This window comes from Coregonus clupeaformis, chromosome 8 (genome assembly GCF_020615455.1).
Source record: "Coregonus clupeaformis isolate EN_2021a chromosome 8, ASM2061545v1, whole genome shotgun sequence".
NCBI lineage: Eukaryota > Metazoa > Chordata > Actinopteri > Salmoniformes > Salmonidae > Coregonus > Coregonus clupeaformis.
This window is the reverse complement of record NC_059199.1, coordinates 53,264,463-53,290,451: the sequence shown is the minus strand read 5'-3', so window position 1 is coordinate 53,290,451 and position 25,989 is coordinate 53,264,463. Positions and strand designations below refer to the sequence as shown.

The 25,989-nt window shown below is 43.6% G+C and overlaps 1 protein-coding gene across 7 annotated transcripts in view; it reads right to left on the bottom strand.

The window, feature by feature from the left end:
* Positions 1-25,989, bottom strand: part of LOC121571347 (heterogeneous nuclear ribonucleoprotein C) — a 32,049-nt gene that overhangs the window by 1,844 nt on the left and 4,216 nt on the right. For 2 of the 7 annotated variants that reach the window (XM_041882756.2, XM_041882757.2), the window contains exons 2-10: positions 19,813-19,862; positions 19,160-19,297; positions 18,822-18,949; positions 15,428-15,500; positions 15,256-15,303; positions 14,880-15,067; positions 14,530-14,643; positions 14,261-14,406; positions 13,547-13,866 (exon numbers count right to left, since the gene is read on the bottom strand). In XM_041882756.2, the coding sequence (XP_041738690.2) occupies positions 13,780-13,866; positions 14,261-14,406; positions 14,530-14,643; positions 14,880-15,067; positions 15,256-15,303; positions 15,428-15,500; positions 18,822-18,949; positions 19,160-19,297; positions 19,813-19,817 (927 nt within the window). In that variant the 5' untranslated portion in view covers positions 19,818-19,862 and the 3' untranslated portion in view covers positions 13,547-13,779. Of the gene's footprint in view, positions 1-2,239; positions 2,936-13,546; positions 13,867-14,260; positions 14,407-14,529; positions 14,644-14,879; positions 15,068-15,255; positions 15,304-15,427; positions 15,501-18,821; positions 18,950-19,159; positions 19,298-19,812; positions 19,863-25,989 lie in introns of those variants that run through there. The other 5 variants (XM_041882759.2, XM_041882760.2, XR_006001697.2 and 2 more) reach the window with 4 other exon arrangements.

The following is a 25,989-nucleotide window of genomic DNA, read 5'->3' as shown; positions in this document are numbered from 1 at the left end:
CTCCCATCTCCACAGAGGAACTCTGGAGCTCTGTCAGAGTGACCATTGGGTTCTTGGTCACCTCCCTGACCAAGGCCCTTCTTCCCCGAGCTCTAGGAAGAGTCTTGGTGGTTCCAAACTTCCTCCATTTAAGAATGATGGAGGCCACTGTGTTCTTGGGGACCTTCAATGCTGCAGAAATGTTTCGGTACCCTTCCCCAGATCTGTGCATCGACACAATCCTGTCTCGAGCTCTACAGACAATTCCTTCGACCTCATGGCTTGGTTTTTGTTCTGACATGCACTGTCAACTGTGGGACCTTATACAGTGGGGAAAAAAAAGTATTTAGTCAGCCACCAATTGTGCAAGTTCTCCCACTTAAAAAGATGAGAGAGGGCTGTAATTTTCATCATAGGTACACGTCAACTATGACAGACAAAATGAGAAAAAATATCCAGAAAATCACATTGTAGGATTTTTGATGAATTTATTTGCAAATTATGGTGGAAAATAAGTATTTGGTCAATAACAAAAGTTTCTCAATACTTTGTTATATACCCTTTGTTGGCAATGACACAGGTCAAACGTTTTCTGTGAGTCTTCACAAGGTTTTCACACACTGTTGCTGGTATTTTGGCCCATTTCTCCATGCAGATCTCCTCTAGAGCAGTGATGTTTTGGGGCTGTCGCTGGGCAACACGGACTTTCAACTCCCTCCAAAGATTTTCTATGGGGTTGAGATCTGGAGACTGGCTAGGCCACTCCAGGACCTTGAAATGCTTCTTACGAAGCCACTCCTTCGTTGCCCGGGCGGTGTGTTTGGGATCATTGTCATGCTGAAAGACCCAGCCACGTTTCATCTTCAATGCCCTTGCTGATGGAAGGAGGTTTTCACTCAAAATCTCACGATACATGGCCCCATTCATTCTTTCCTTTACACGGATCAGTCGTCCTGGTCCCTTTGCAGAAAAACAGCCCCAAGGCATGATGTTTCCACCCCCATGCTTCACAGTAGGTATGTTCTTTGGATGCAACTCAGCATTCTTTGTCCTCCAAACACGACAAGTTGAGTTTTTACCAAAAAAGTTATATTTTGGTTTCATCTGACCGTATGACATTCTCCCAATCATCTTCTGGATCATCCAAATGCACTCTAGCAAACTTCAGACGGGCCTGGACATGTACTGGCTTTAGCAGGGGGACACGTCTTGCACTGCAGGATTTGAGTCCCTGGCGGCGTAGTGTGTTACTGATGGTAGGCTTTTCTACTTTGGTCCCAGCTCTCTGCAGGTCATTCACTAGGTCCCCCGTGTGGTTCTGGGATTTTTGCTCACCGTTCTTGTGATAATTTTGACCCCACGGGGTGAGATCTTGCGTGGAGCCCCAGATCGAGGGAGATTATCAGTGGTCTTGTATGTCTTCCATTTCCTAATAATTGCACCCACAGTTGATTTCTACAAACCAAGCTGCTTACCTATTGCAGATTCAGTCTTCCCAGCCTGATGCAGGTCTACAATTTTGTTTCTGGTGTCCTTTGACATCTCTTTGGTCTTGGCCATAGTGGAGTTTGGAGTGTGACTGTTTGAGGTTGTGGACAGGTGTCTTTTATACTGATAACAAGTTCAAACAGGTGCCATTAATACAGGTAACGAGTGGAGGACAGAGGAGCCTCTTAAAGAAGAAGTTACAGGTCTGTGAGAGCCAGAAATCTTGCTTGTTTGTAGGTGACCAAATACTTATTTTCCACCATAATTTGCAAATATATTCATTAAAAATCCTACAATGTGATTTTCTGGAGAAAAAAATCTCAATTTGTCTGTCATAGTTGACGTGTACCTATGATGAAAATTACAGGCCTCTCTCATCTTTTTAAGTGGGAGAACTTGCACAATTGGTGGCTGACTAAATACTTTTTTTCCCCACTGTATAGACAAGTGTGTGCATTTCCAAATCATGTCCAATCAATTGAATTTACAACAGGTGGACACCAATAAAGTAGTGGAAACATCTCAAGGATGATCAATGGAAACAGGAACAGTTTAATTTTGAGTCTTTAAGCAAAGGGTCTGAATACTTATGTAAATAGGGTATTTCTGTTTTTTATTTTAAATACATTTGCAAAAATTTCAAAAAACCTGTTTTCGCTTCGTCATTATGGGGTATTGTGTGTAGATTGATGTGGGAAAAAATGTATTTAATCAATTGTAGAATAAGGCTGTAACGTAACAAAATATGAAAAAAGTCAAGGGGTCTGAACACTTTCCAAATGCATTGTACCTTGTTTCAGTTCCTGTTTTTGTCTGTTATACCCTTAGATCAACCAAAGGTATATTTTCCAGTTGGACTTGATGGTGGAACTCTTCGACTCCATGGCACCACTATCACCTTAGTCACAAGAAAGTCAACATAAACACTGGCAACGGATACAACACAAACACATGTACTTTTTTCGTGTCATCTTCTCTGTCATTTTGATCAAAATAAGCATTCCCTCCTCCACAATAATGTATTTCATAGTAACAGTGCACAGATTTAATATTGCATGGAAATTATTTGTTAGCTGTAATGTATTATGCAAAGCTGACATTTCTAACATTGGCTGTACAGACACATATGTAAGGTTCTCTACACTGTATTGCCTTCTACACACCAGGGCCCTGATTCATTATGATCTAAAAAGGAAAACAGATCCTAGATCAGCACTCCTACTCTGAGACACTTTATGAATGCGGGCCCTGCTCTCTCCTCGCATGGGGAAGAGCAGAAAGCCATTGAAGGTGGTGATCAGTTCCTCATCCCCAATGTGAGTGTGATCGATGAGTCACCCAGACCTGATTCCCGACCTCCAAGGACACAGTGCTCACCATGTCATCACCATCGCTGGAGTTGTGATCATATCCATTGGCAATAGCTGTTCCATTTCTCATGTAGCAGCTGAAAGTGCTGTAAAGATCCCTGTGACAGAGAGAGAGAGAGAGAGAGAGAGAGAGAGAGAGAGAGAGAGAGAGAGAGAGAGAGAGAGAGAGAGAGAGATGTTTGTTCTGATTGAAGATAATGTAAAGAAAAAAATACTTTGAACAAACCAATAAAATATTTTCACAGTGAGAATGTTCTCAGCGTCATATATATGCCCCCCATCTCTCTCTCCCTCCCTCACCCCCTCACTCTCTGTCTGCCCTACACCCATCTCTCCTTCCCCTCTCTCTGTGCCTTAGGCATGCTGATGGCACTGTATAGATCGGTCTGTCCGTTTCTCTGTTCTGTATGTGGACACCAGACCAGGTCTGACCCAGTCTGATCATGACCCACTCACAGGCGGCTGGTGGCACCTTAATTGGGGAAGGATGGGCTCATAGGAATGGCTGGAATGGAATCAATGGAATGGTATCGAACACATCAAACACGTGTTTTCCATGTGTTGGATTCCATTCCAGCCATTATAATGAGCCGTCCTCCCCTCAGCAGTCTCCTGTGGACCCATTGTACACCCCCCTCCTATATAAAAAATATAGCCTACTAACACATACACTATATATACAAAAGTATGTGGACACCCCTTCAAATGAGTGGATTCGGCTATTTCAGCCACACTCGTTGCTGACAGGTGTATAAAATCGAGCACACAGCCAAGCAATCTCCATAGACAAACATTGGCAGTAGAATGGCCTTACTGAAGAGCTCAGTGACTTTCAACGTGGCACCGTCACAGGATGCCACCTTTCCAACAAGTCAGTTCATCAAATTTCTGCCCTGCTTGAGCTGCCCCGGTCAACTGTAAGTACGGGACCGGCGAGTGCTGAAGCGCGTAGAAATCGTCTGTCCTCGGTTGCAACACTCAATACTGAGTTCCAAACTGTTTCTGGAAAATACGTCAGCACAAGAACTGTTCGTCAGTTCACACAAGCCTAAGATCACCACAATTCCAAGCGTCGGCTGTCCGACGGACAAATCTGGGTTTGGCAGATGCCAGGAGAACGCTACCTGCCCAAATGCATAGTGCCAACTGTAATGTTTGGTGGAGGAAGAATAATGGTCTGGTGCTGTTTTTCATGGTTCGGGCAAAGCCCCCTAGTTCCAGTGAAGGAAAATCTTAACGCTACAGCATAAATTACATTCTAGACGATTCTGTGCTTCCAACTTTGTGGCAGTCCCGTTCCTGTTTCAGCATGACATTGCCCCCGTGCACAAAGCGAGGTCCATACAGAAATAGTGCCCGACCTCACTAATGTGGCTGAATGGAAGCAAGTCCCCGCAGTAATGTTACAACATCTACTGGAAAGCCTTCCCAGAAGAGTGGAGGCTGTTATAGCAGCAAAGGGGGGACCAACTCCATATTAATGCCCATGATTTTGGAATAACATGTTCAACGAGCAGGTGTCCACATACTTTTGGTCATGTAGTGTATGTTTGAGAGTGGATGGCATAAAGCTATGGGTAAAGTTAGTTTCATGGGAGAAAACATGAGGGAAGAGAAAAAGGGGGAGAAAAGGAGTAAGAAAAAAAAGGAGAGCGCAAGTTACTTATATCAGTGGTTCCCAAATTGTTTTTATTTGTATTTTATTCTTTGTTTTTTTTAAGGAACTCAGTCCGGCTTTAAACTTACTCTTGAAAGTTGTAATAATAGAATGCACAAGGTGCAATTGGGTAGTGCATCATCAGTTCCTCTTGTCATGTTAGTCTTTGCATACCTTAGAGAGCTATTTATAACTTGTCAGAAATACCCAGATCAACTATCCCAATGTTTTTTTAGCCCATAGATATTGTTGTAATTTTTTTGTCATTCAAATATCAAATGAATACACACTAAACATGGCAAGATTTATAGAATTGCAAAAACAATTGCTTTAAACCTGCAAAATGTTCTTTGCACCCCATGACAAAATGTGTAGTATTGCAGGAAATAAGCTTTAAACCTGCAAAATTCTCTCCACCAACAAGAGGGGTGTGAGCAATTTGTGTCATGAACAGTTTGTTGGAAAGGGGTGAAAAAGTCTGGGCACCCCTGACTTATATCTCTAGAGATGAAAGAAGTCTGTTATTGTAGTGTATATTTGTGTGTGTTTGAGAGTGAGTGTGTTGTTGAGACAGCTGCAGGGAGAGGGGGGGTGTGTCCGGTGTGATTGTTTTCCTGAGGCAGTGGCAGCTAGGGGGTGTGTCCCTGCTCCAACGTGATTGGCCCGGCGGACGATTCCATTGGGAGTGACATCACAACATCCTGCCTGACCTACTTGAAGGAAAATTCCACCCACAAACTACATTTACATTTTAGTCATTTAGCAGACGCTCTTATCCAGAGCGACTTACAGTTAGTGAGTGCATACATAATTTTTGTATTTTTCATACAGACAATGAGCGACAGCTGCCTCTGATTGGGAACCACACCGGCCAACATAGATCTAGACATACTAGATTATAAACATAGATCTACACCACATAGAAAATCACACCCTGACTCAACAAATAAGAGTCCCCAGAGTCAGGGCGTGACAGCTACATCCCTATGTATTTGTTAATTAGTTAGTTGTTTATACACTGAGTATACCAAACATTAGGAATAACTTCCTAATATTGAGTTGCACCCCCCACCCCCCTTTTGCACTCAGAACAATTTGTCGGGGCAAGGTCTTCGAAAGCGTTCCACAGGGATGTTGACCCATGTTGACTCCAATGCTCCCCACAGTTGTGTCAAGTTGGATGCATGTCCTTTGGGTGGTGGACCATTCTTGATACACACGGGAAACTGTTGAGCCTGAAAAACCGGTGTGCCTGGCACCTACTACCATACCCCATTCAAAGGCATTTAAATATTTTGTCTTGCCCATTCACCCTCTGAATGGCACACATACACAATCCATGTCTCAATTGTCTCAAGGCTTAAAAATCCTTCTTTAACTCCCCTTCATCTACACTTTTTAAAGTTAATTGAAAGTAGGGGCATTCACCATAACATCAGGACTGTCTCTTTCACACTGCCCCTCTCTCCCTCTTTCACACTTTCTTTCTGTTACTCCCTATCTCTTTTCTCAGTTTTTCCCCTCCTCTCTCTGTTCCTCTCCCTTTGGCTCTCTTTTGCTCCCACCCTCCCTCTCTCTCTATCCCCCGCTCTCTCTTTTTCCCTCTCTCTCTCTGTTCCTTTCTCTCTTTCTACCACCCTCTCTCCTCTCTCTTTTCTGCACTCTCTCTCACACCCTCCCCATCAGATTTATAAAGCATGGGGATTTTCCAAGAATTTTTTAAAACATTGCTGATGTTAGATTTTTCACTTAAAATCCACTTTGTGTTTTTCAAAAGCAGATGTATAGTCAGCTTTGTAGTGGATTGTGTTATTTAAGCAATGAGGCACGAGGAGGTGTGGTACATGGCCTATATACCACGGCTAAGGGCTGTTCTTATGCACGACGCAACGCAGAGTGCCTGGATACAGCCCATAGCCGTGGTATATTGGCAATATACCACAAACCCCCAAGGTGCATTATTGCTATTATAAACTGGTTACCAACGAAATTAGAGCAGTAAAAATACATGTTTTGTCATACCCGTGGTATACCACGGCTTTCGGCCTATCAGCATTCAGGGCTCGAACCACCCAGTTTATAAACAGGGATATTCCTGGTTGACTACCATTCTGTGGATCTAATCTGGACTAACACTGTATTGTCTGACCTCGATAATGGCTCAGGAGGGAGAATGAGAGAGAGGGAGGGAAAGGTAGAGGAAGGATAGAAAGAGAGGGATCCAGAGAGAGGAATGGAAAGAGAGGGAGAGAAAGAGGATGTATGGAGAGAGGAATGGAAAGAGAGGGACAGCATCAGAGGGAGATATATCCTCTCCCTCACTCCATCCCTCCATGACTGTGCATCGCCAAAGGGAGACAAAAGGCAGGAAACAAATAGCTCCCCCTCCTCTCTTCTCCTCCTCCTCCTCCTCCTCCTCTCCTCCCCTCCTCCACGATAACACTGTCTTTCACACACAGACTCCCTCTCTTTCCATCTCACTCTTTTCTTCTAACGTACTCCCTCATCCCTCCCTCCCTTCTGTCCCCCTTGACCTGTTCCTCTCCTCTCTTCTCTCTCCTAACCATTGGTTTTGTTCTCTTCTGGAGTTCTCTTCTCATTGACATTCAGTCCAGCTTTGAGGCTAGTTGCAGGGCAACCACAGCACAATACCATTCGCAAACGCAAATACGCACACACACACACATACGCATGCATGCACACGTACATACACACACATGCACACATGCATGCACACATACACAAACAAGGATACACACATACGCACACACACACTGCCCAGTGGGAGACGCTGATAAATCGCCCTCTGGGCTTACAGCTCCATCTCTCCCTCCCTCTTTCTCTCGCTCCCTCTCCCCCTGTCCCATGACCTCCCTGGCGCTACAAAGCGCTCCTCTTTCATCTCATTCCTCTCACACCCTTCTCATCCCTCTCTTCTCATCTCCCACTCTCTCTTAGCCTCAATGACCTCTCTTTAGGTTACATTCTCTTTGTTATATTAGTATTCCGTTCTCCAATCTCCATCTCCCAGCATCTCCAAGGTAATCTGGCCTACCAGCCGTCTTTCTCCCCGAACATACAGTACCAGTCAAAAGTTTGGACACACCTACTCATTCGAAACTATGAAATAACACATATGGAATCATATAGCAACCAAAAAAGTGTTAAACAAATCAAAATATATGTTATATTTGAGACTCTTCAAAGTAGCCACCCTTTGTCTTGATGACAGCTTTGCACACTCTTGGCATTCTCTCAACCAGCTTCATGAGGTAGTTACCTGGAATGCATTTCAATTAACAGATGTGCCTTGTTAAAAGTTAATTAGTGGAATTTCTTTCCATCTTAATGTGTTTGAGCCAATCAGTTGTGTTGTGACAAGGTAGGGGTGGTATACAGAGGATAGCCCTATTTGGTAAAAGACCAAGTCCATATTATGTCAAGAACAGCTCAAATAAGCAAAGAGAAACGACAGTCCATCATTACTTTAAGACATGAAGATCAGCCAATCGGGAAAATGTCAAGAGTTTCTTCAAGTGCAGTCACAAAAACCATCAAGCGCTATGATGAAACTGGCTCTCATGAGGACCGCCACAGGAATGGAAGACACAGAGCTACCTCTGCTGCAGAGGATAAGTTCATTAGAGTTACCAGCCTCAGAAATTGCAGCCCAAATAAATGCTTCACAGAGTTCAAGTAACAGACACATCTCAACATCAACTGTTCAGAGGAGACTGCGTGAATCAGGCCTTCATGGTCAAATTGCTGCAAAGAAACCACTACTAAAGGACAGCAATATTAAGAAGAGACTTGCTTGGGCCAAGAAACACAAGCAATGGACATTAGACCGGTGGAAATCTGTCCTTTGGTCTATTGAGTCCAAATTTGAGATTTTTGGTTCCAACCGCTGTGTCTTTGTGAGACGCAGAGTAGGTGAACGGATGATCTCTGCATGTGTGGTTCCCACCGTGGAGCATGGAGGAGATGTGATGGTGTGGTTTGCTGGTGACACTGTTGCTGATTTACTTAGAATTCAAGGCACACTTAACGTGCATGGCTACCAGAGCATGCTGCAGCGATACGCCATCCCGTCTGGTTTGCCCTTAGTTGGACTATCATTTGTTTTTCAACAGGACAATGACCCAACACACCTCCAGGCTGTGTAAGGGCTATTTGACCAAGAAGGAGAGTGATGCATCAGATGACCTGGCCTCCACAATCAACCGACTTCAAACCAATTGAGATAGTTTGGGATGAGTTAGACCACAGAGTGAAGGGAAAGCAGCCAACAAGTGTGGGAACTCCTTCAAGACTGTTGGACAAGCGTTCCAGGTGAAGATGGTTGAGCGAATGCCAAGAGTGTGCAAAGCTGTCATCAAGGCAAAGGGTGGCTATTTTGAAGAATCTAAAATCTAAAATATATTTTGATTTGTTTAACACTTTTTTGGTTACTACATGATTCCATATGTGTTATTTCATAGTTTTGATGTCTTCACTATTATTCTACAATGTAGAAAATTGTAAAAATAAAGAAAAACCCTTGAATGAGTAGGTGTGTCCAAACTTTTGACTGGTACTGTATATGCAGTAGCAATTGAGACTGGGAACGAGGTTCTCTCCAAGGAGTTAACCAAGAGTGTTATCAGTGCTGTGTGCTATGTGTGTGTGTTTGCTATTTAACGCAACAGTTTTTGTGACAAAACCATCAGTAGAGTTGAAAATGCGATGGAAACCCATTTAAGTTGTATTTTTCATTCGGTACATTGGATTTTAACTGTAAAATTTATTTTTATGTGCAAAACATCATCACGCACAGCCTTTTATCCGCAAAAAGTCAGTTTGACGGAAACACATCTCTGGTGGGAAAATTAGCATATTGTTTAATGCAGATTTTATAATATTCGCATGAAAATCTTTTGCAAATTGCATGGAAACCTAGCTATATACTGACTAGTTGAATCCAGGTGAAAGCTATGAACCCTTATTGATGTCACTTGTTAAATCCACTTCAATCACTGTAGATTAAGGGGAGGAGTCATCTTAAAGAAGTATTTTTAAGCCTTGAGACAATTGAGACATGGATTCACATACACGTTTTTAGCAGATGTTATTGCGGGTGTAGCGAAATGCTTGTGCTTCTAGCTGTGCCATTCAGCGGGTGAATGGGCAAGATAAAATACTTAAGTGCCTTTGAACGGGGTATGGTAGTACGTGCCAGGCGCACTGGTTTGAGTGTGTCAAAAACTGCAAAGCTGCTGGGTTTTTCACACTCAACAGTTTCCCGTGTGTATCAAGAATGGTCCACCACCCAAAGGACATCCAGCCAACTTGACACAACTGTGGGAAGCATTGGCGTCAACATGGGTCAGCATCTCTGTGGAATGCTGTCGCTACCTTGTAGAGTCCATGCCCTGACGAATTGAGGCAGTTCTGGGGGCAAAAGGGGGTGAAACTCAATATTAGAAAGATGTTCCTAATGTTTTGTACTCTCAGGGTATAATAACAAAGCATTGTATCATAAACTACATATTATATACTAACTTCATATTAACATAACAAAATCTTATAATAATGTAATATAATAAAATCACATTATATACTGAACAAAAATATAAACGCAACAAGTCCCATGTTTCATGAGCTGAAATAAAAGATCCCAGAAATGTTCCATATGCACAAAAAGCTTATTTCTCTCAAATTTTGTGCACACATTTTTTTTACATCCCACCTCCTTTGCCAAGATAATCCATCCTCCTGACAGGTGTGGCATATCAAGAACCTGATTAAACAACATGATCATTACACAGGTGCAACTTGTGCTAGGGCCAATAAAAGGCCACTCTAAAATGTGCAGTTTTGTCAAACAACACAATGCCACAGATGTCTCAAGTTTTGATGGGAGCGTGCAATAGGCAAGCTGGCTGCAGGAATGTCCACCAGAGCTGTTGCCAGAGAACTGAATGTTTATTTTTATTTTTTATTTTTTAGGGGGTAGATCAGCTTTAATATTTCAGATAGATTGTAACTTCCATCAATGTAATTGTCTGCATCACTTCCAATCCTGAATGTTAATTTCTCTACCATAAGCCGTCTCCAACGTCGTTTTAGAGAATTTGGCAGTATGTCCAACTGGCCTCACAACTGCAGACCATGTGTAACAACGCCAGCCCAGGACCTCCACATCCGGCTTCTTTACCTGCGGGATCATCTGAGACCAGCCTCCCTGACAGCTGATGAAACTGTGGAGTATTTCTGTCTGTAATAAAGCCCTTTTGTTTGGCTGGGCCTGGCTCCCCAGTGGGTGGGCCTGGCTCCCAGTGGTTGGGCCTATGCCCTCCCATGGCTGCGCCCCTGCCCAGTCATGTGAAATCCATAGATTAAGGCCTAATTTATTTATTTCAATTGACTGATTTCCTTATATGAACTGTAACTCAATAAAGTAGTTGAAATTGTTGCATGTTGCGTTCATCTTTTTGTTCAGTATATAACATCAGATTATATACTATGGCGTTGTTGAATACTCATTTCTGATTGGCTTGAAGGGAATTCTAGAGCGTGCATTCAATGGCTATAGTTCATTCTTAGATGTTCTATGTTTGAGCTGCTTTTGAAAACAAAAGTCAAATTGAAAACATTATTGGCATTGTTGAAATATATTTTCATAATAGCAAGTATAGGCCTGATGGTTTGGTTAGCTAAACTAGCAAGTCTGTTTGTTTGGTTACCAAGGCAACTACTGTAGCTATCTAGTAAAAATGCTAGCTACTTCAGTGGATGTTGAACACATTTCTACTTGTTAAATTATATCCATGGTATAAAAAGGATAATCAACTCAGAGCTCTATGTGTTCTCCGGAAAAGAATGAACGACGTGGAAAGTTAGCTCTGCTAGCGCGTCGTCGTAGACTACACCTTCCACGCGTTCATTATTTTCCATAGAATGCATAGCCCCTTGTTGATTATCCCTTACAGAATATACGAAGATCATATCATATACTAAAACCAAAGTGAGTTACTTCCCCTATCATGCATGGCCTTTGCTCAGAATGTGAGTGTTGGTTGAATACAAATTGACTCAGGAAGATAGAATCATCTGTTGAACATTTCCTTCATATCTCCTGTTCCGGAATCTTACAAAACCTTTTCCACATGTCCTCCATCTCTCCATCCTCATCCCTCCATCTGTCATCCACTCCTTTATCTGTCTCTACTCTTTATCAGTCTTTTTACATCCTGTCCTTCCTTTATTCACTATCTTCATCTGTCGCTTTTCTCCTGATCACCGTCTGTCCTCCCGAAATCCTGTCCATAATAATTATTCATCCCGCTTTCTTTTATCTTTAATCATTACTCTTTTCATTTCTATTCCATCTGTCAATCTCACCATTCTGATTTGAGGACCTCTGTTTCACGGAGGCAGATAATGTGAGGGACTTGCTGATTCGTTAGTTATCACAGGAACTGTGAAGTGAACATGAGCCTATAATTTGTATTCACAAGCACAGTCCATGTAATGATCAACTGAAATCACATGGCAACCGAGATAAACAAACCAACATGGATAATGCCCATTACAGAACTCAAGGTCAGATAAGGTCAATGTCCTTATGTATTTCCTGACAAACACAAATAATGAAAATCGTTCTGGCCAATAAAAACGGCACACAGAGGAAAATCCTGACATAACATCCTCCTACACAAGTCTGTATCATCATTTACCTTATTTGTAAAATTATTTTGACTCCAGTGCCACGTCATCGTAGCCTCAGTGTAAAACTGTCGTTGCACAGTGCCACCTGAAGGAAATACAGCAGTACAGCACCCAGTGTCCTGTCAGCTATCCTCCAGTTCAGTTGTTTTCAAACCTCTAGGGCAGGGGTTCCCAAACTTTTTCACTCGGGGCCCCCCTTCCAGTATTGGGGAACATCCAGCGCACCCCTGCCACGTCTATTTCTATGGGCACAAGCACTGTTCATGACACAAACTGTTCTCACCCCTCTTGTTGGTGGAGAGAATTTTGCAGATTGAAAGCTTATTTCCCGCAATTCTACACATTTTGTCATGGGGTTTTAAAGCAAATGTTCTTGCATTTCTATACATTTAGGCCATGTTTAATCTATATGTATTCATGTGATATTTGAGTGACTACAAAATGACAACAATATCTATGGGCTAAAAAATCTAAATAAAAAAACGGTAACTGACATGGGCTAGTTGATCTGGACATTTCTGGTAAGTTATAAATAGCTCTCTAAGGCATGCAATGACTGACATGAAATGAGGAAAACTGCTGATTCACTACCCAGTTTCAAAATTGCACCTTGTCAAATCTACTATTACAACTTTCAAGAGCACGTTTAAAGCCGGACTGAGTTCCTTAAAAATATATAAAAAAATCACGCGCCCCACAGTTTGGGAATTAATGCTCTAGGGCCCTCAAACTCAACTCTGGACCTCGAAGCCAGTTCCACTGCATTTTCTGTTCCCCTCTAGTCAAGGACTAATTTAGACCTGTGACACCAGGTGTGTGAAATTCATTATAAGGTAGAACAGAAAACCAGCAGGCTCCGGACCTCGTAGGGTAAGAGTTGCGTACCCCTGCTCTAGGGGACCCCCAGACATTTCATAATTTTGTTGTAGCCCTGAACTAGCTCACCTGATTCACCTAGTCAAGGTCTTGATTAGTTGACAAGTTGAATCAGGTGTGCTAGCTCTGGAATAGATCAAATACATGGAATGGCTGGGGTCCCGAGGAGAAGTTTCAGAACCACTGCATCCAGAAAAGGGTTGGGGTCAATTCCATTTTAATTACAGTCAATTCAGAAAGTAAACCAAATTCCAATTCCAAATTCCTCATTGAAAAGAGAATTGGAAAGTCAGTGTGCTTCCTGAATTGAAATTGACCCAAACTAGAATAAACCAAATCTCAATGATATGTAAAGAAACATCCTGACCGCTGCGCTCTCGCTCTCTCGTTTCCTTTCACTTCACAGAATGTAAGCTTGCGAGATCAGGATGGTCGAACAAGGCTACACAATAATACAGGAGAGACATCCAAAGAGAGGAAGGAGGGACATATATTTCCTTGACATACAGTAAATGGTAGAGTGTTACTGAATTTGTATGTGGGAGCTCACATTCAAAACCGTACAGTATATAGTTGAAACGTCCATATGAATACAAAGCTAAGTAAGTACAACTGTCCATGTATGTGTGCGTGTTGGCATGTACAGTTATACACATTTTGTTTTGTGTTTGTCAGGGTTTGTGTGCGTGTTTGCGTTGTTTAAGCGCCTTCTCCGTTGGCGTCATCTCCATCTTCCTCTCCTTCTTCCTCTTCCTCATCATTGTCCTCCCTTCCTCGATTCTTTACCTGCCGGCAGGATTCAATAAGCTGACATAAGACAGTCTGCGTCCCAAATGGCACCCTTTTACCTCCACAGTGCACTACTTTTGACCAGAGCCATAGTCAAAAGTAGTGCACTGACAGCCACTACTTCCTCCTCAATGTTTTCTTTTAATTCCTTTCCATCTGCCTTCTCTTCTGCACTTCTCTCTTCCATAACACTTTTCCCCCTCTTCTAGCAGTTCTCCGTTCCCAAGAATTCCTATCCCCTCTCAAGTGTCTCAGTTTGTAGAGCACGGTGCTTGCAACACAAGGGTTGTGGGTTCGATTCCCACGGGGGACCAGTACGAAAAAAAGTGTGGAAATGTCTGGATAAGAGCTTCTGCTAAATGACAAGCTAAAATGTCAATGTTAGCCTCACCTCCTGTTCCTCCAGTAGGTCTCCCTCCTCTTCTGAGTCGTTGAGAGACTGGTTCTCTCTCTCCCTCTTCAGGCTTTCCTCCTTTCCTCCGCAGTTGAGGAGAGGAGACACCTCCCCGGGCTCCGGCTTCCCACTACTCTTCATGTCTAGAGAGGGAGAGAGAGAGAGATTTTATTGATAAACAAAAATGAGTTGTTTCATACCTAATATGTCTGAAAATGCAGTGGGCAACAAGTGTACTTCCATCACTAGTGTCTGTCCCGTCCTACCTGACTTCTTGCTGTGGTCCTTCTCCATGCGTTCCAGACTCTCCAGCAGGTAGTCCACCTTGTGTTTGATCTGGGTCAGCTCTCTCTTGATGGTCTGCAGGTCGTCTGCTTTCACTGGGTTAGGAAGAGGGGGGAGAGAGGAGAGAAGGAAAGATGGATGTCATTTCCATAGAATTAACATGGATACGTGTCTACAGGGTAAATTAATAGTGGGTCAATTATCTGAGTGAATTTGGAGTTAGTAAGTGTGTGGCAAGGATGAGATCAAGTTATATCGTGTGTAGTTAGAAAGAGTGTGTGTGATCAATGTCGAAAGCATCTGTCATTCCGTGTATGTGTGTGGCACTGACTGGTGCGTGAGGTCGAGGTCCTGCTCTGGCTGCTCCTGGAGGTGGAAGATGAGAAGCTAGTCTTGGTGCGTCGGCTGCCCCCTCCACCTCCACCTCCACTCAAACTGACCCGGGGCTGTTTGGAGGGGATCACTGGCCGGGACAGGGGAGGAGGCGGAGGGGGCACACGGGAATGGTACGAGTACATCCTACAACGGCAACACAAACAGATACACACACACAGGTTATATGACAAAAGGCTGTTACAAATGTAATGCATTCAATGTGTAAAATCTCTCAAAAGAACACTACAGTTTAAGGAGGTACAGCAAAAATATCAAATTCTTTATCCCTTTTTAAGTACAGTGTGTGCGACAACGGCGAAAGGAAGGCTTACCTGTCATAGTAATCTCTCTGGAAGTCATAGTCCAAATCAAATGAAGAACTGGGCGTACGGACGGACGGACGGACGGAGGGGGGGATTGAGAGAGCGAGAGAGATTAACTGAAGCACTTGGTAAAGATCCTGTTTAAATATTTAAATTCACACAGAGAGGAGTTGAGGCACACCTGTATATGTCTCCTGCGGAGCGCTTAACCGTCTTCGATCTCTGAGGCTTCGGTTCACAAGCGAGGTTAATGTCTGAGAGAGAGAGGGGGGTGGGGGGGGGTGGGGGAGGAGAAAGAGAGACAGAAAGAACAGAAATAGTGCAGAGAAAGAAAGAGGGAAAATCAAGAGGAAGTTATATATCTAGACAGGGGGTGTAACATCCACATTATCACGTCTCCACATACAGTGGAGAGAGGCCTGTAATTTTCATCATAGGTACACGTCAACTATGACAGACAAATTGAGAAAAATAAATCCAGAAAATCACATTGTAGGATTTTTAATGAATTTATTTGCAAATTATGGTGGAAAATAAGTATTTGGTCACCTACAAACAAGCAAGATTTCTGGCTCTCGAAGACCTGTAACTTCTTCTTTAAGAGGCTCCTCTGTCCTCCACTCGTTACCTGTATTAATGGCACATGTTTGAACTTGTTATCAGTATAAAAGACACCTGTCCACAACCTCAAACAGTCACACTCCAAACTCCACTATGGCCAAGACCAAAGAGCTGTCAAAGGACACCAGAAACAAAATTGTAGACCTGCACCAGGCTGGGAAGACTGAATCTGCAATAGGTAAGCAGCTTGGTTTGAAGAAATCAACTGTGGGAGCAATTATTAGGAAATGGAAGACATACAAGACCACTGATAATCTCCCTCGATCTGGGGCTCCACGCAAGATCTCACCCCGTGGGGTCAAAATGATCACAAGAACGGTGAGCAAAAATCCCAGAACCACACGGGGGGACCTAGTGAATGACCTGCAGAGAGCTGGGACCAAAGTAACAAAGCCTACCATCAGTAACACACTACGCCGCCAGGGACTCAAATCCTGCAGTGCCAGACGTGTCCCCCTGCTTAAGCCAGTACATGTCCAGGCCCGTCTGAAGTTTGCTAGAGTGCATTTGGATGATCCAGAAGAGGATTGGGAGAATGTCATATGGTCAGATGAAACCAAAATAGAACTTTTTGGTAAAAACTCAACTCGTCGTGTTTGGAGGACAAAGAATGCTGAGTTGCATCCAAAGAACACCATACCTACTGTGAAGCATGGGGGTGGAAACATCATTCTTTGGGGCTGTTTTTTCTGCAAAGGGACCGGGACGACTGATCCGTGTAAAGGAAAGAATGAATGGGGCCATGTATCGTGAGATTTTGAGTGAAAACCTCCTTCCATCAGCAAGGTTATTGAAGATTAAACGTGGCTGGGTCTTTCAGCATGACAATGTACCCAAACACACCGCCCGGGCAACGAAGGAGTGGCTTCGTAAGAAGCATTTCAAGGTCCTGGAGTGGCCTAGCCAGTCTCCAGATCTCAACCCCATAGAAAATCTTTGGAGGGGAGTTGAAAGTCTGTGTTGCCCAGCGACAGCCCCAAAACATCACTGCTCTAGAGGAGATTTGCATGGAGGAATGGGCCAAAATACCAGCAACAGTGTGTGAAAACCTTGTGAAGACTTACAGAAAACGTTTGACCTGTGTCATTGACAACAAAGGGTATATAACAAAGTATTGAGAAACTTTTGTTATTGACCAAATACTTATTTTCCACCATAATTTGCAAATAAATTCATTAAAAATCCTACAATGTGATTTTCTGGATTTTCTGGATTTCATAGTTGACGTGTACCTATGATGAAAATTATATGCCTCTCTCATCTTTTTAAGTGGGAGAACTTGCACAATTGGTGGCTGACTAAATACTTTTTTCCCCCACTGTATACACTGCTCAAAAAAATAAAGGGAACACTTAAACAACACAATGTAACTCCAAGTCAATCACACTTCTGTGAAATCAAACTGTCCACTTAGGAAGCAACACTGATTGACAATACATTTCACATGCTGTTGTGCAAATGGAATAGACAACAGGTGGATATTATAGGCAATTAGCAAGACACCCCCAATAAAGGACTGGTTTTGCAGGTGGTGACCACAGACCACTTCTCAGTTCCTATGCTTCCTGGCTGATGTTTTGGTCACTTTTGAATGCTGGCGGTGCTTTCACTCTAGTGGTAGCATGAGACGGAGTCTACAACCCACACAAGGGCTCAGGTAGTGCAGCTCATCCAGGATGGCACATCAATGCGAGCTGTGGCAAGAAGGTTTGCTGTGTCTGTCAGCGTAGTGTCCAGAGCATGGAGGCGCTACCAGGAGACAGGCCAGTACATCAGGAGACGTGGAGGAGGCCGTAGGAGGGCAACAACCCAGCAGCAGGACCGCTACCTCCGCCTTTGTGCAAGGAGGAGCAGGAGGAGCACTGCCAGAGCCCTGCAAAATGACCTCCAGCAGGCCACAAATGTGCATGTGTCTGCTCAAACGGTCAGAAACAGACTCCATGAGGGTGGTATGAGGGCCCGACGTCCACAGGTGGGGGTTGTGCTTACAGCCCAACACCGTGCAGGACGTTTGGCATTTGCCAGAGAACACCAAGATTGGCAAATTCGCCACTGGCGCCCTGTGCTCTTCACAGATGAAAGCAGGTTCACACTGAGCACATGTGACAGACGTGACAGAGTCTGGAGACGCCGTGGAGAACGTTCTGCTGCCTGCAACATCCTCCAGCATGGTGGGTCAGTCATGGTGTGGGGTGGCATTTCTTTGGGGGGCCGCACAGCCCTCCATGTGCTCGCCAGAGGTAGCCTGACTGCCATTAGGTACCGAGATGAGATCCTCAGACCCCTTGTGAGACCATATGCTGGTGCGGTTGGCCCTGGGTTCCTCCTAATGCAAGACAATGCTAGACCTCATGTGGCTGGAGTGTGGAAGGCATTGATGCTATGGACTGGCCCGCCTGTTCCCCAGACCTGAATCCAATTGAGCACATCTGGGACATCATGTCTCGCTCCATCCACCAACGCCACGTTGCACCACAGACTGTCCAGGAGTTGGCGGATGCTTTAGTCCAGGTCTGGGAGGAGATCCCTCAGGAGACCATCCGCCACCTCATCAGGAGCATGCCCAGGCGTTGTAGGGAGGTCATACAGGCACGTGGAGGCCACACACACTACTGAGCCTCATTTTGACTTGTTTTAAGGACATTACATCAAAGTTGGATCAGCCTGTAGTGTGGTTTTCCACTTTAATTTTGAGGGTGACTCCAAATCCAGACCTCCATGGGTTGATACATTTGATTTCCATTGATAATTTTTGTGTGATTTTGTTGTCAGCACATTCAACTATGTAAAGAAAAAAGTATTTAATAAGATTATTTCATTCATTCGGTTCTAGGATGTGTTATTTTAGTGTTCCCTTTATTTTTTTGAGCAGTGTACTTTGCCTTTAGAAGAGAGAAACATATTGGAGGTAGAGTGGGAACACATGAGAAGGAAACCGCTGCCTGGGTTCTTACCTAGCACCTGTCCTACAATCATCCTCCCGTCCTCGCCGCCTACAGCGGCCCGGGCGTTCCTCTCGTTGGCGTACTGGACGAACGCGAACCCCTTGTGGACGGAGCAGCCCACGATCTTGCCGTACTTGCTGAAGAAGAACAAGGTAACGTGTCATTTGTACATCTGTGGCTGTTCGGTGTATATTTTCTGTGTGCTTGTTTGTGATGTTTTTACGCTACACAAGAATTGCCCTTCTGGGACAGTATTGACAGCTTTATCCCAACCCCGCCGAAAGACACACATACACAGAGACTGGAGATGTTGGAGCAGAGAGCAGCCATAGTATCGTGCTAGCTACCTGAAGATGGCCTCTACATCTGCCTTGGTGACCAGGAGTGTGTTGAGGTTCCCGATGAAAACCCGGGAATGGAGCGAGCGAGGGTCCGTCTTGTTGGTCACGTTGCCGGACATCATACTACTGGAGGTGAGAGACTGGCTGGTGTGTGTATGAGAGGGGGATGAAGGGAGGAGAGGAAAGAAAGGGAGAAGTAGGGAGAGAGGGGAGAAATTGAGATATGCATATCAGTGACTAAATGCCAGCCTGTGCGGGGCTGCTTTCCAAAATAAACTGGACCTGATTTGAGAGTGTGTGTGTGCGTGTGTGTGTGTCTGCGTCTACACAAACACACACACACACACACACACTGTACACCCCTACACAAGAACGGTTGTTTAAAACAAGCATTCCATTTATTATGTATGTAGGGCTACTTTGGATAATGGCTCACAGTAATGACTGTGTATAGGGGAACTTTAGGGCCTTTCCACTTTTGTGCCTAAAATCTACATGTAATGGTTTTGTACATAGGAAGGTGGGTGAGGGTTGTCCTTCTCACACACACTATTTGTGTGTCAGCAGTGCTTGTGTTCATATTTCATGGTTTATACTGGTAGCTCTCCGTTTCTGCATCTAGTGAACATATTTGGAATGTTGAAGTAACCAGAACTCACTCCATATTGCCTGTGCCCTGGACGGGCGTGGTCTGCCTTCCTGCCTGTTTCTGTTGGAGAAAAGAGTGTCTTCATTGGTCAACTGAGCCTGAGCTCGGCTATGCATTGTGGGAGATGTAGTGACTCTAGATCCACAAAAGTCTCCAGAAGTTAAGCATTTCATATTTTTGGATCAATGCTTCATATTGTTGGATAACTGCTGCCCCCATGAGGTACTTAAAAAAAATATAATATATATATATATATATATATATATATACACACAGTGCATTCTAAAAGTATTCAGACCCATTGACTTTTTCCACATTTTGTTACGTTACAGCCTTATTCTAGAATTTATTAAATTATTTGCACTTATCAATCTACACACAATACCCCAGAATGACAAAGAAAAAAAATTAATGAAATGTTTGTTAATTTATAAATAATAAAAAACAGAAATACATTGAGACTTGAAATTGAGCTCAGGTGCATCCTGTTTCCATTGATCATCCTTTAGATGTTTCTACAACTTGATTGGAGTCCACCTGTGGTAAATTCAATTCATTGGTCATGACTTGGAAAGGCACACACCTGTATATATAGTACCAGTCAAAAGTTTGGACACACCTACTCATTCAAGGGTTTTTCTTTATTTGTACTATTTTCTACATTGTAGAATAATAGTGAAGACATCAAAACTATGAAATGACACATATGGAATCATGTAGTAACCAAACAAGTGTTAAACAAATCAATATATATTTTATATTTGAGATTCTTCAAATAGCCACCCTTTGCCTTGATGACAGTTTTGCGCGCTCTTGGCATTCTCTCAACCAGCTTCACCTGGAATGCTTTTCCAACAGTCTTGAAGGAGTTCCCACATATGCTGAGCACTTGTTGGATGCTTTTCCTTCATTCTGCCGTCTGACTCATCCCAAACCATCTCAATTTGGTTGAGGTCGGGTGATTGTGGAGGCCAGGTCATCTGATGCGGCACTCATTCACTCTCCTTCTTGGTCAAATAGCCCTTACACAGCCTGGAGGTGTATTGGGTCATTGTCCTGTTGAAAAAACAAATGATAGTCCCATTAAGCCCAAACCAGATGAGATGGCGTATCGCTACAGAATAGTGTGGTAGCCGTGCTGGTTAAGCGTTCCTTGAATTCTAAATAAATCACAGACAGTGTCACCAGCAAAGCACCCCCCACACCATAACACCTCCTCCTCCATGCTTTACGGTGGGAACTACACATGCGGAGATCATCCGTTCACCCACACAGCGTCTCACAAAGATCTCCAATTTGGACTCCAGACCAAAGGACACATTTCCACAGGTCTAATGTCCATTGCTCGTGTTTCTGGCCCAAGCATTTCTCTTCTTATTGGTGTCCTTTAGTAGTGGTTTCGTTGCAGCAATTCGACCATGAAGGCCTGATTCACACAGTCCCCTCTGAACTGTTGATGTTGAGATGTGTGTGTGACTTTCTGTGACTTGAACTCTGTGAAGCATTTATTTGGGCTACAATTTCTGAGGCTGGTAACGCTAATGAACTTATCCTCTGCAGCAGAGGTAGCTCTGGGTCTTCCATTCCTGTGGCGGTCCTCATGAGAGCCAGTTTCATCATAGCGCTTGATGGTTTTTGAGACTGCACTTGAAGAAACGTTCAAAGTTCTTGACATTTTCCGGATTGACTGACCTTGATGTCTTAAAGTAATGATGGACTGTTGTTTCTCTTTGCTTATTTGAGCTGTTCTTGCCATAATATGGACTTGGTCTTTTACCAAATAGGGCTATCTTCTGTATACCCCCCCTACCTTGTAGCAACACAACTAATTGGCTCAAACACATTAAGGAAATAAATTCCACAATCCAGGTGACTACCTCATGAAGCTGGTTGAGAGAATGCCAAGAGTGTGCAAAGCTGTCATCAAGGCAAAGGGTGACTATTTGAAGAATCTCAAATATAAAATATATTTTTGATTTGTATAACACTTTTTTTTGGTTACTACATGATTCCATATGTGTTATCTCATAGTTGTGATGTCTTCACTATTATTCTACAACGTAAAACATGGTACAAATAAAGAAAACCCCTTGAATGTGTAGGTGTGTCCAAATTTTTGACTGGTAGTGTTTGTGTATATATATGGTCCCACAGTTGACAGTGCACGTCAGAGCAAAAACCAAGCCATGAGGTCGAAGGAATTGTCCGTAGAAATCCGAGACAGGATTGTGTCGAGGCACAGATCTGGGGAAGGGTACCAAAACATTTCTGCAGCATTGAAGATCCCCAAGAACACAGTGGCCTCCATCATTCTTAAATGGAAGAAGTTTGGAACCACCAAGACTCTTCCTAGAGCTGGCTACCCGGCCAAACTGAGCAATCGGGGGAGAAGGGCCTTGGTCAGGGAGGTGACCAAGAACCCGATGGTCACTTTGACAGAGCTCCAGAGCTCCTCTGTAGAGATGGGAGAACGTTCCAGAAGGACAACCATCTCTGCAGCACTCCACCAATCAGGCCTTTATGGTAGAGTGGCCAGACAAAAGCCACTCTTCAGTAAAAGGCACATGACAGCCCGCTTGGAGTTTGCCAAAGGGCACCTAAAGGACTCTCAGGCCATGAGAAACAAGATTCTCTGGTCTGAAGAAACCAAGATTGAACTCTTTGGCCTGATTGCCAAGCGTCACATCTGGAGGAAACCTGGCACCAACCCTACGGTGAAGCATGGTGTTGGCAGCATCATGCTGTGGGGATGTTTTTCAGCCGCAGGGACTGGGAGACTAGTCAGGATCAAGGGAAAGACGAATGGAGCAAAGTACAGAGAGATCCTTGATGAAAACTTGCTCCAGAGAGCTCAGGACCGAAGGTTCACCTTCCAACAGAACAATGACCCTAAGCACACAGCCAAGACAACGCAGGAGTGGCTTCGGGACAAGTCTCTGAATGTCCTTGAATGGCCCAGCCAGAGCCCGGACCTGAACCCGATCGAACATCTCTGGAGACCTGAGAATAGCTGTACAGCGACGCTCGTCATCAAACCTGACAGAGCTTGAGATGATCTGCAGAGAAGAATGGAAGAAACTCCCCAAATACAGGTATGCTAAGTTTGTAGCGTCATACCCAAGATGACGAGGCTGTAATCGCTGCCAAAGGTGCTTCACCAAAGTACTGAGTATAGGGTCTGAATACTTATGTAAATGTGTTTTCATTTCTATTTATTTTTTATGCAAAAATGTCTAAAAACCTGTTTTTGCTTTGTCATCATGGGGTATTGTGTGTAGATTGATGAGGGGGAAAAAACTATTTAATCCATTTTAGAATAAGGCTGTAATGTAACAACATTTGGAAAAAGTCAAGGGGCCGGAATACTTTCCGAATGCACTGTACAGTATATACACCTCACAAAGTCGTGTGGAGGTAAAATAAAAAGGAGATGATGGCCCAAAAACCTGTTGGACGAATAGTATTATCGTATCAAACCAGACAAATTAGTTAGAAACCGATTCAATGGGCAGGTCATTTAGCCAATTCCGAAAACCCCCAAAGCACTTTAAAATATTACTGTAAAGCTACCTTGTGCACTCTCTTGCTGAGGCGTCACACAAATGTCTGTGAACAACAATAATAAAAAAGGTATTCGGGTCCTTTAAAAGTGCTATATAAATCCCACGTATTATTAATAATATGAAGTGATTTTGGCATACAGTCTTTCATTATACATTTCTGTGGTCAATGTAGTCAATCAAATCAAGGGACATGTAATTAGTTGGCGTGGTGTCAGAAAGAGGACATTCCCAAATGTCAATGTAAATCCCAAAGCAGAGTACCTCTTGGCCCACATCCACTTTCCTAATTATAAAAAGAGATGTTAAAACACATGACACAGCCAAGGGAAGTTCTGTATCCGTCTCTGTACAGTGGATACACACACTATCATTTCGGATGAGACTGTCTAGCCAAAAGCACAAATCACAGGATGATTTTCTCTTTGCTGCTCAGTTGACGAGGTTGGTATCCACCAGCATCAATATGAGACTAGAATACAGGCAGTGCATGTGACCCGAATCAATGGTGATTCTACACATTTTGCCATGTCTTACGTGTGTTCATACCGGAGTGACTCAGCTAAATCAATGGGGCCCCCTGGGGTGTTGAGGACCTGGGCATGTAACCTGGCCACGATAACCAAGATTTAGATAGCTGGTTAGTTTAACTTACCCATCTAGTTAACATAGCCAGTAGTTTATCAACTGGACATTTCTGACAGGTTATGTCTGTCAGTGAATGACATAACAAGAGGAAAAATGTCCATGCACTAACAAATTCCAAAATTAAATTGCACCTTGTGCAGACATTCTACTATTATTACATTTAAATTTTATACTATTATAACTCTCAACAGCAGTAAGCTGAAAGCCCGACAGTTCCTACATTTTTATTTTACAAACATTTAAGTTGGGCCAGCGGTCCATATTCACTCCATTCTGGTTCCGGATCCGGACCGTGGTCTACCAGTTGAGTTTGGCTGACTTAAGGTCTAGGGGTCGATTTGTCATTGAGCCCTGGTCTGGTGGATGGCAAACTCTGAGGAGGGGAACAAACCAATCGTGCTACATAATTCCCTTAGTGGATGACAAAACTCCCCATTAGATATACAGTGAGGGAAAAAAGTATTCGATCCCCTGATGATTTTGTACGTTTGCCCACTGACAAAGACATGATCAGTCTATAATTTTAATGGTAGGTTTATTTGAACAGTGAGAGACAGAATAACAACAAAAAAATCCAGAACAACGCATGTCAAAAATGTTATAAATTGATTTGCATTTTAATGAGGGAAATAAGTATTTGACCCCTCTGCAAAACATGACTTAGTACTTGGTGGCAAAACCCTTGTTGGCAATCACAGAAGTCAGACGTTTCTTGTAGTTGGCCACCAGGTTTGCACACATCTCAGGAGGGATTTTGTTCCACTCCTCTTTGCAGATCTTCTCCAAGTCATTAAGGTTTCAAGGCTGACGTTTGGCAACTCGAACCTTCAGCTCCCTCCACAGATTTTCTATGGGATTAAGGTCTGGAGACTGGCTAGGCCACTCCAGGACCTTAATATGCTTCTTCTTGAGCCACTCCTTTGTTGCCTTGGCCGTGTGTTCTGGGTCATTGTCATGCTGGAATACCCATCCACGACCCATTTTCAATGCCCTGGCTGAGGGAAGGAGGTTCTCACCCAAGATTTGACGGTACATGGCCCCGTCCATCGTCCCTTTGATGCGGTGAAGTTGTCCTGTCCCCTTAGCAGAAAAACACCCCCAAAGCATAATGTTTCCACCTCCATGTTTGACGGTGGGGATGGTGTTCTTGGGGTCATAGGCAGCATTCCTCCTCCTCCAAACACGGCGAGTTGAGTTGATGCCAAAGAGCTCGATTTTGGTCTCATCTGACCACAACACTTTCATCCAGTTCTCCTCTGAATCATTCAGATGTTCATTGGCACTCTTCAGACGGCCCTGTATATGTGCTTTCTTGAGCAGGGGGACCTTGTGGGCGCTGCAGGATTTCAGTCTTTCACAGCGTAGTGTGTTACCAATTGTTTTCTTGGTGACTATGGTCCCATCTGCCTTGAGATCATTGACAAGATCCTCCCGTGTAGTTCTGGGCTGATTCCTCACTGTTCTCATGATCATTGCAACTCCACGAGGTGAGATCTTGCATGGAGCCCCAGGCCGAGGGAGATTGACAGTTATTTTGTGTTCCTTCCATTTGCGAATAATCGCACCAACTGTTGTCACCTTCTCACCAAGCTGCTTGGCGATGGTCTTGTAGCCCATTCCAGCCTTGTGTAGGTCTACAATCTTGTCCCTGACATCCTTGGAGAGCTCTTTGGTCTTGGCCATGGTGGAGAGTTTGGAATCTGATTGATTGATTGCTTCTGTGGACGGTTGTCTTTTATACAGGTAACAAGATGAGATTAGGAGCACTCCCTTTAAGAGTGTGCTCCTAATCTCAGCTCGTTACCTGTATAAAAGACACCTGGGAGCCAGAAATCTTTCTGATTGAGAGGGGGTCAAATACTTATTTCCCTCATTAAAATGCAAATCAATTTATAACATTTTTGACATGCATTTTTCTGGATTTTGTTGTTGTTATTCTGTCTCTCACTGTTCAAATAAACTTACCATTAAAATTATAG